This window comes from Rhinolophus hipposideros (genome assembly GCF_964194185.1).
Source record: "Rhinolophus hipposideros genome assembly, chromosome: 15".
Taxonomy (NCBI): Eukaryota; Metazoa; Chordata; class Mammalia; order Chiroptera; family Rhinolophidae; genus Rhinolophus; species Rhinolophus hipposideros.
This window is the reverse complement of record NC_138061.1, coordinates 24573125-24583172: the sequence shown is the minus strand read 5'-3', so window position 1 is coordinate 24583172 and position 10048 is coordinate 24573125. Positions and strand designations below refer to the sequence as shown.

General features: G+C 40.0%; 1 protein-coding gene across 2 annotated transcripts in view; it reads right to left on the bottom strand.

Annotated features, from left to right (window-relative positions):
• Positions 1-1278: 1278 nt before the first annotated feature.
• The window catches only part of COX15 (cytochrome c oxidase assembly homolog COX15), a 13620-nt gene continuing 4850 nt past the window's right edge, over positions 1279-10048 (bottom strand). The window contains exons 5-9 of one of the 2 annotated variants that reach the window (XM_081073537.1): positions 8487-8654; positions 5929-6010; positions 4250-4404; positions 2623-2736; positions 1279-1677 (exon numbers count right to left, since the gene is read on the bottom strand). In XM_081073537.1, the coding sequence (XP_080929663.1) occupies positions 1546-1677; positions 2623-2736; positions 4250-4404; positions 5929-6010; positions 8487-8654 (651 nt within the window). In that variant the 3' untranslated portion in view covers positions 1279-1545. The remainder of the gene's footprint in view (positions 1678-2622; positions 2737-4249; positions 4405-5928; positions 6011-8486; positions 8655-10048) is intronic. The other variant, XM_081073538.1, reaches the window with a different exon arrangement.

The following is a 10048-nucleotide window of genomic DNA, read 5'->3' as shown; positions in this document are numbered from 1 at the left end:
GCGGTAGGCCAGAGCTCAGCAGTGGTTTAGCCCATTGGCTGGGCACCTGCCCTCCCCATTGTGGGCATTTATGTGGTTCAACTTACTCTTGCCTTCTACAAAACTAAAAACGATAATAGCTTTTGCAATTTTCACCCATTGCTCCAGCTTTGCAGCACAAAGGAAGCTCATTCCTTCTTCATGAGAGGACTTCAACTTGTCAATGACAGGAATTTTGCTCTCTCTCCAATGTTCTCCTCCAGCTAAATACCCCTTATTCCTGCAGCTATTCCCTGTGATAGGGGTTCTGGACTCCTCACCGGCCCAGTCCCTTCTTCTGGATACATACTTAGGGGTCAAGATCCTTCTTAAATTTGGTACCCAGAGTGAAATGCAGCACTTGTATTGAGGTATTCTGACTATGGCTATGAAACTTCTATTGACAAAATCTCAAACACCACTAATTTTTACTGGTGTCATCACATTGTTGGTTTGTGTTGAGCCTGTGGCGAACTGAATTCCCTTTTTCATATGAAATGATATGAAGTCAGGTTTCTCTACCCCAAACTTATATAACCATTTAATTTAAATGAGGGTGTTATATTTATAATCTGTTTAATTTCATCTTGATTGTGTCACTCTGGACTGTTTTGAGCTGTGACTGTCATCTATTAGCAATGTTGGGTTGCTCCACCCTCAAATCTGATCTGATGCCTTCATCCAAACACTGACTTAAAAAAACTCGAGTAAGACAGAATCCTATGAAATATCAACAGAGACCAAAATCACAGCAACTCATTAACCAACAATTTGTTTCAATATCTGAATATATGTCCGTGTCCACCATCAGGGCCACATTTTTCTCGTCACGGAGGTTGTTAGGAAACCCTGTCAGGGACGGATTTCTACTATCTATTCCATTCATCTGCCCTAGCCATGTAACAGCACTATAGGTTAGTGCTTGATGAATCCAAGTGGGTTACTAGGGATTACCTTCTCTTCTGAGTCCCTAGAAACCACTGTGCTGCACACAGACATCAAGCTTGTCACAATCAGCCCTGTCCCCATTTTGGAAATTCAGAATACTAGTTTCTTGTTGAAGCTTATCTGGCTTCTTTAGGGTATGCGAATCTTTCCCTTGAACCTTCACCTGATGGACATGAAGTTAAGGTCGTTAACAGATTTCTACTTAGGCAGAATTCAGGACTCCAGAGGTCAAGGAGACAGCGACAATGTGTGTAGAACCAAGAGCTTCCCAACATTAGAAAACTAAGACAGAGCCTATTAAGAAGCGGCAAATGGCAGATCTGAAAATGTTTCCTTTTTATTAAACCAGATTTTCAACATGAAAAGTAACAGATGTGAAAAGGAACCGTTAGTATAACCACAGTTAATGATATTTGTGACTTAGTGACTATCTCAGACACAGGCAAAGAATTTGTAAAACCTTGACCACTTTGGAAACCACTTGACATGCCAAGGTCATCCTCTTAGAAGAACCCAAGTTCTGTGCGCTCTGATGAGCAAAAGCACAGTTTCAGTCCTACGAAGGTGAGCCTCTTAGAGTTATTTTGGGACTCTTCGGAGTTCGTTCATGAGCCAAAGGGCAACACTGAGCAGAGCCAAGGAGCCGGACTGGTGAGTGGCAGCCAAAGGAGTTGGAACGTACATCAGCAGAGTGCTAATGCCCAGACCCACCTGTTACAGGGGAAAGAAAGCAGTAAGCAAAATAGCCACAGATTCGGAGCTGAAACGACTGGGTGTGGACAACAAACCTCCACATCCTCCGATCAGAACATTAGAAAATATTTTTAATTTCACAAGTAAATATACTTACAATGAAGGAAATTCAAACAAGACAGAAAAACCTAAAATTTCCCTTAATTATCTTTCACTCTATCCTAGTTCCCCTCCTCAGAGGTTGTTACTGTTACCAGTTTCTACACAATTGTACTTCTGTATAAAAATTTTAGAGAAACATACAGTTTTGTGCTTTTAAAACATGTTGTTTGTCACTTGCTTTTTTTTTTCACTTAACAATATAGGTCTTCAAAGCTTATTATTTTAAACTGCTACACAGAATTCCACAGTATAAATTTACCATAGTTGTTTATTTAACTATTTAGGTTGTTTTCCAATTTTTCACCATCACGGCAATTCTAAAATGAATTTCCTTGTAGATACATAGCTTTGTGCATTAGAATATCTCTCGGGGAGGTACTAATAAGGCAATTTGTTGGGCCAAAGGATTATACATTTAACATCTCAAAAGATACTGCCCTCTGAAAAACACTATACCAACTCATGCTCTCACCAAGAATATATGAAGGTATCCATTTTCCTACACCTATGCCAATACCTGATTATCTTTTTTTGTTTCATTTTTTCCAATCTGACAAGCCCACAATGGCATGCATTGTTTTCATCTGCTCCTCCCCGATCATGAGTGAGACCAAGCAGCTTTTCATATTCATTGTCCAGTAATCATTCCTCTTGTGAGAACTGTGTATTGATATCTTTATTTTCTGGTTATTAATCTTTGAGTCTACTATAAGTACTGAAAATATTTTCTCCTAGCTTGTTACCTTTCCTTTTCAACTTTGTTTTGGGGACAACCTGAGACCAAAAAGAGGTGGTTTGTACCTGTGTATACGCCAAAGCTAGCAGAGTCACTGCTGCCATCTTGGTCCTTCGAGGAAGGAGAATTCTCCGGGACAGGAGGTAGAGCATTGTAATGGCAGTAACTGAAGTGATTCCCTGCAAGGAGGAGAGCCTCATCACGCGCCAGAAAGAAATGGCCCACCTCCTGATGTGTGCTCACCTCACCTGTGTCTCCTCCAGAACCACTAAGCACTTTCTTGTCTGCAGGTCCCCGATTACTGCTTCTCAGTCTTTTCTGCTCTTCTTCTGCTTGCCACGTAAATGTCGGTGTTCCCCAGGGTGCCCCAAGTTTCTGCACCTATCACTTTCTACACACACATTCTCTGTGATCTCATCCACCTTCCAATGTGGGTGTCACCCAGGTGTGGCCCTCACGTTTTAAATCGTCCTTCGCATCCTTAGCCCTAACTTTATCTCTATCCTGTGTTTTTAAAGCAGGGCTGACCCCAGCCCCTGACGTTATTATTTTCCTGGGCTGTGAGTAGCAGAAGTGCTGGTGCTGCGAGCTAGTGCTAAAACAGATCTTAAGTCTCATTTTCATTCCCGCCCTTCAGAACGCGGGACTGGGAGCGGGAATAGGATCCTCTTACCCCTTCCATGAGGTCAAAGAGAATGTTTTTCTATCATATTATTTCTGCATCCATTTCTTTCCTTTTCAGAGCTGTCCATGATGACAATTTCAACTAGACTTTTTTTATTCCAAAATGTGTGGTGGTGGGGACTGAGCCCCCGTGCCCCACAAGCTAATGTGCGCAAGCCCCCGCATTCCCCTTGGATATCTGTGTCTTCTCGGCCTCTCTCTTAGGATGTACCACTATGCTCTCATACTCAACATGCCTCCATCTGATGACATCCTCCCATATCTGGCTCAACACTCATTCCAATAGTCCCATTTTTGTTGGTCGTGTTTTAAGCACGCCACAGAAAAAACTCGGGATCTCCTTTGATCTTTCTTCACCTTCATCTCTACAGCCAATCTTCTATTCCTTACAACCTCAGATTCCTCATTCTTCTGAGTTCCACTCCCACCATGAAGCCCTGAACGCCCCCACCCCCACCTGCATTACAGCAAAAGAGCTACTGCTTCTCACGGGCCTCCTTGTTGCTGATCTTCCCCTGCTCCGATTTATCATGGCCAGGCTACCAGGCCCATTTTCACACAACCCAGAGCAGGCCCTTCATAAGCATTAGTTTAAATAAAACAAAAAGTATTTATGATGCCCTTGGCTCCCTGGGATTCTAGGTCAGCTACGTGTTCAGCAACCACAGTCTGTCTGCACTTGCCTCTCTACTAAGCTTCATTTCTGCTAAAATGACACTCCTATGTGTGTGCAGGATGGAGGGCAGTTATCATTTGCCAGATGGTAAGAGGCATATTCAAACTTTAAGAAGCTGGCAGTACCCTTCCTGTAAGCCAGCATTTGGCTGGAGGGGCTGTGGGTAATTAGGACAAAAACATCACACAGAGGACTGGTACTAAATTTCATCTAAAAGGAAAAGGAAATCTAATCGCCACTCTGCCCTCTCACTGTTGCCATCCATGCTTTAGACACCCCAAGCCTGTAGGGCTCCCTGTGCTTCGTAGCCAGGAACCACGAGCCAGACTTACCAGAATCCGGTGATCAAACTGCACCATAGTGGGATTCTCAAAAACATTCCTCAGGATGGGGGAAAAGGTAAAGAGATCCTCTGGGATCCAAGATTCTCCCATCTTGGGGAAGGAATTGTAAACAAGCCCAGCATCCAGTCCTGCCACAAAAGCCCCTGTATGCCAAGGTAAATAGTAGTTATTAAAATGAGAACAAGCACTATTCTGACAGAAAAAGTTTATTATGCCAGATTTAGATAAAAGAAATAGAGAATAATAAATAGATTTATTGTAGGGTTCTCAAACAGGGGATACACATCACAATCACCACAAGAACTTAAAAAAAAAAACAAGTACATCCTCACTCCCACCCCAAGTTTCTGGTATGCCTCCCATGGAGGAGTGGATGAGAAGCTCTAGAGAGAGGCATGTTAGTCTGGAAAAATTCCATTAGTGACTGATGTCCTCCTTACTTCCCACTGAGAACTACTCATCTATTCTGGAAGTGCTCTTCTCCCAGCTATCTGCATAATTTACTCTATCACTTCTTCAGGTCTCCATTCAAACGTCACTTTATCAAAGAGTGGCCCCCAGTGACCCGACATAAGACAGCACTCCTCCACCCCACCTCTATCCCTTATTGTGTTTTAGTCACAGCACTGAACACTAACTGACATGTTTTTATTGTTTATCTGTCTTCCCCAAATGCTCAAAAAATATTTACTGAATGAACAATAAAAAATTATAAACTAAATCCTGGATAAACACATAAAGAGGGTATTCATGAATTAATGGATGACTAATCCATTACGTATGATCAGAGAAGATTAAGGGATGTTTAGATCATATTCCTTATTTTTGTAAATGCCATTTATAAAGTAAAAATTCATGCTCTTCCACCAAAAAAGAGGGGGGAAGGTTGGGTACATCACTTGTTTGATGGTTTTATTTTAAATCAGTGTTGTCCAACAGAACTTTCCGAGATGATAAAAATGTTCTATATTTGCCATCCTACTGAGCCCTTGAAATATGGCTAGTGTGACTAAGGAACTAAATTTTAAATTTTACTTATTTTTAAATAATTTCTGTTTAGTCACATGAGACTAGTGATTGTTGTATTAGATAGCACAGTTCCAGAATGAGAGAGGTAGAAGTATGATTTAAAGAATGAGAAAGATCTGCGTTGGTCTCTTTGCTCCAATGAACTCTCCACCTTAGACCATCTTTGAGGGCAGGCCTTTTGTCTGACCCATCTTGGTGTAATGTAACAATAACAATGTTTACATAATAATAACAGCTAACACTTATATAGCTTTTGCTCCGTGCCAGGTACTGTTTTAAGCACTTCACATATATTACTCATACTATTATTATCACCCCCATTTTACAAATGAGGTCACTGAGGCCCAGACAGGTTCCAAGGCTTGTCAAAGGTCATAGAGTTCATAGGTGGTAAAGCCAAAATTTGAGTCTAGGCAGTCTGGATCCAGGTAGATGCTTAATATTTTTGTTCAATTCTCTGGAAAGCAGGATTTTTAGAAGGCGGAAGGAACAGAAAACAGGGTGAAGATGATGGGTATGAGAGGGGCAAGTGTGGAAAGGAAATGTGACGATATAGGAAAAAAGGGGAAAGCATTAGGCAAGCGATCCCGCCTGACAGTGGAATGAAAACAGACCATCTTTGATGAGAATAGTCCTACCTGAGAGAGCTGTAAGAAACACCAAACCTGCTGTTCCATGAGCAAATCGTCTCAACCATAGGAGTTGATGGGTTTCAGGCAACTAAATAAGAAAAGAAAATCACTCAGATTAACCGTACTGCAGGAGCTACGAGAGGCAGCCCAGATCTCCAAGACTAACCCCAAACGACCATGCCTTCAGACCACTCTGAGCCCTGGACTAGGTTACATACTCCCAGCAGACACTCTGTTCTGACACGCATCATATTTTATTAAATTTATACATTTACTATCTGTTTTCTCTGCTATCTTGTAAGTTTTGTGAAAGCAGGAACTGCTATCTGTCTTGCTTATTATAGTACTTCTAGCCCAGGGCTTGGCATGTAGGTACTCAATACGTATCTCTTTAATAACTGAATGATTTGCACTGTTCAGGGAGAAAATGCTTCACAATGGTTAACATGATGTGGCTTAAAATAGAGGACAGGATTCTCATCTTGTGTGTGATATTTAGTGTAGAAAATATAGTCAGAATCAAAATCGCAGAAAATGCCTAGAGTAGAGGAGAGTTGCATTTAGTGTTTTTAGTAAAGTCAAAATTTGTTTTTATTTTTACTACAGCCAACTGCTGACATTAATCAGGAATCAATAAATATTTATTAAGAACTTTATAAACCGGTACAAAAAGGTACAAAGGAATTAAGTCAGAATGCTGCCTTCATATGATTTATACTCTAGTACGTGAAGAACAAGGTATCACTTCTAAGATTTCGTAGGACAATATACCAGTGCTGCCAAATAGAACTTTCTATTGGCTGTGCTGCCCAATATGTATGTGGCTTATGAGGGTTGAAACAAGACTAAAGCAACTGAAAATTAAACAAAAAGTTAGTTTTATTTAGTTTAATAGCAAGTTTGTTTAAGTAAAGTTAATTTTATTTAATTTTGATTAATTAAAATTTAAATAGCCACATGGAGCTAGTCAGCTACTGTGTTGGACAGCATAGTCCGACTATATGTTTGACTAGCATCTCAAATCCTTTCTGTAATTAGTGGAATATAAATAAAAAAATTTTTGAGATCTAATTAAGAGATTCATGAACCAGGCAGCATCCCATCCAGTAGCTAGAAGGGCATTCCTAAATAAAATTTTAAAAGGGAAATACAATTAATTGATAATTAATAGGTCATTAGTAACCTCTAAGAGTACCACTTCATTACAGAGCATTTAGGGTGTGTGGGTATATGAGTAAGTACTGTGTTTCCCCGAAAATAAGATCTAACTGGAAAATAAGCCCTAGCATGATTTTTCAGGGTGACATCCCCTGAGCATAAGCCCAAATGCGTCTTTTGGAGCAAAAATTAATGTAACACCCAATCTTATTTTCGGGGAAACATGGTATGTAGGAGAATATGTGGGTGTGTATGTAAGAGGGGTGGGTGGGGAAGCCAGATGACAAGAATTGTAAAAAACAAATATGTTGTCAGGATGTACAGCTATAATAAGATACAGGCAACTCATTTTAGAAGCTTGGCTTTGAAAGTCAGGAGAACAAGAATTATTCAGATGTACACTGTCTACTATACACCAATGTTTCGACTCCATCTGGCTTCCCTGTGGGGAGGAGTGCCGTCAACACCTTCTGTTCTTACTGGGATCCAGGCCACTGGCCCCGAGGTACTTATATTGGATGATTCTTCTTAAAAGTCCTGTTATCATCTCAAACTTCACCCATGAACAAGTTATCCAGGTCAATCATGACTTCAATACCTAACACAATACTCATTTTTAAGACAAGTAGAAACAACCTTAATCGGCATACAGAGAAAATACTTTCAGGCGAGCTCACTAAGGTTTACTGTATTGTTCGGCTTGATGGATGCTAGGTTCCCCATCTGAAGAACAGACAACCCAACAGGCTGCTCTCATCTGGCCCTGCTCACTGTACCATCCACCACCCCTCGGGACTCAGAAGCAGAGTGGGTGGGGCATCTCTTCCTGCGAGTACTCCTTCCCCGTTTCTCTAAAATTCATGTTTCACCTTTCCTAATAGACAATGCTGCAAAACATTCGACTCCTATGCTAATTCTCCTTTGAGTGAGTTGCTCCAGCTAAAAAGAATAGGTGTACATTTTACTTTGCAGTTGCAAAGTTCAAGGTTCCTCTAAACTTTGGTTTTATCTAGTTTCTGGTAAATCGGTAGATGTTATTACCATGTTTCCCCGAATATAAGACCTAGCCAGACCATCAGCTCTAATGCATCTTTTGGAGCAAAAATTAATATAAGACGGGACATTATATTATATTATGTTATAATATAATCTACTATATATCATATCATATCATATCATATATTATATTATAGTGGGTCTTATATTAAAATAAGACCAGGACTTATTCTAATTTTTGCTCCAAAAGACGCATTAGAGTTGATGATCCAGCTAGGTCTTATTTTCGGGTAAATATGGTAAAGGAATGTGTGCATTTTGACTGGTAACTTCCCATTAGAGCCCGAATTCCCATTTCTCTGACCCTGTCAGCATCTGTGCAGATGTGGTGACAATACATAATGACTTACCTTGTGTGGGGAAAGCAGCAGTGAGAGCGAGGTCCACAGGCTGGCGCAGTACAGAACAAGGGCTGATCCCAGGTGGGCAGCGAGGCGGTACTGACTGACCCGAGGGATGTCATGGGAATCTGGCTTTTCTTCTAATCCACTTTTCACCATGTACCATCCCAACAGACCCTAGAACCAAAAGGAGAAGAGGCAAGTAAACAAGGTTGAAACTGTCTACTCACCTTTACTCTCTGAGAAAGTGAGTTATCAATTATCAGTACTCTCTACCTGATCCCTCCTTTCCATGCCTTCCCATATCCTCAGTATCCCAGGAATCAGGACCGATCTCTATTTCCACATACAGCACCATGAATATTTAACCACTAATTAGATTAACATTTTACTGAAGTATAAGCTAAATATAGAGAAGTACATATCATATCATATCAAGTATGTCTACTTGATATGATTTAACACTGTGTAAACCAGTGAAATATGAGAATGAAAAGAGAGTTGTTTCTATAAAAACCAGATTGAATATACTGGAAAAGCTTGACAAAGATAACTGCTTAAAAACAATTAGTGTCAATTTAGGTGGGAATAGACAATTTTAAGTTTTGTGGAGAAAAGTCATAAAAATCTGTAAGGCTTTTTGCAGTCAGTTACAAAAATCTGTAAACTTTGCAAGTGTCTAAGTTCTCTTTAAGGAAAATGATACTTTATGAGGGTGTAAGAGATTTGAGGTTGAACTCTAATCAGAGGACTCAAAGAACAGGTCTTACTTAGCTTTTCAATTAAAAAAAAATGGTAATGAAAGTAAGTTTAAGGTATATATTATTATTCTATGATTCCCTGCTTTAACTGACGTTTCCAATTAACCCAAACAATTGCCAGTTCCAATTATATCAGGTAAGATACAGCCCTTTCACCCCCTACCCTCATAAGCCAAGAGAATCATACTCCTTAGGAAATCTCTTTGGGCATTTCTTCCCCCTTTCTGATTACCCTGGATTTTCTAATTATCTTCATTTCAACTGCACAGGACATTGAAGATGGAGTACACAGTGCCAGCTCACTTTCTTCTTTCCATTCCCCATTTGCCATCTTTAAATCTCTGACTCCCTGAGAGTCTGTCTTTAGTGGGTTTTTTTTTTTCCCATTCTAAAACAAACTTCATTTTGTTTCACCTCCCCTCCCCTAGTTTCTATTAGACTTTTATTAAAGTCTAACTCTTCATTATGTTTCTATTGCCTCTATTTCATCTCTTCCATCTTCTCCCTTAATTCCTTCTAATTAGTTCACATTCTCACCACTTCTAAGTTAAATTAACCAATTTACTTCCTCCTGATCAAATTTTGTATTTCTATGATGCTCTGATACTCTCCCTTCGGGCCTGTATACCATGATCCAAATACTTACGTGTCTTCTTAATATTCCTTTTCTTGGCTCACAGTCTCACCTAATCCCTTAACCGTGAGAGTCATTCAAAGCTTTTTTCCTTAACTTCAGTTCAACTTATGTGATTTAAACCACCATTTATAAAGTACTTGAGTATCTCTCAGCTACATCTGTATTTTAAGATC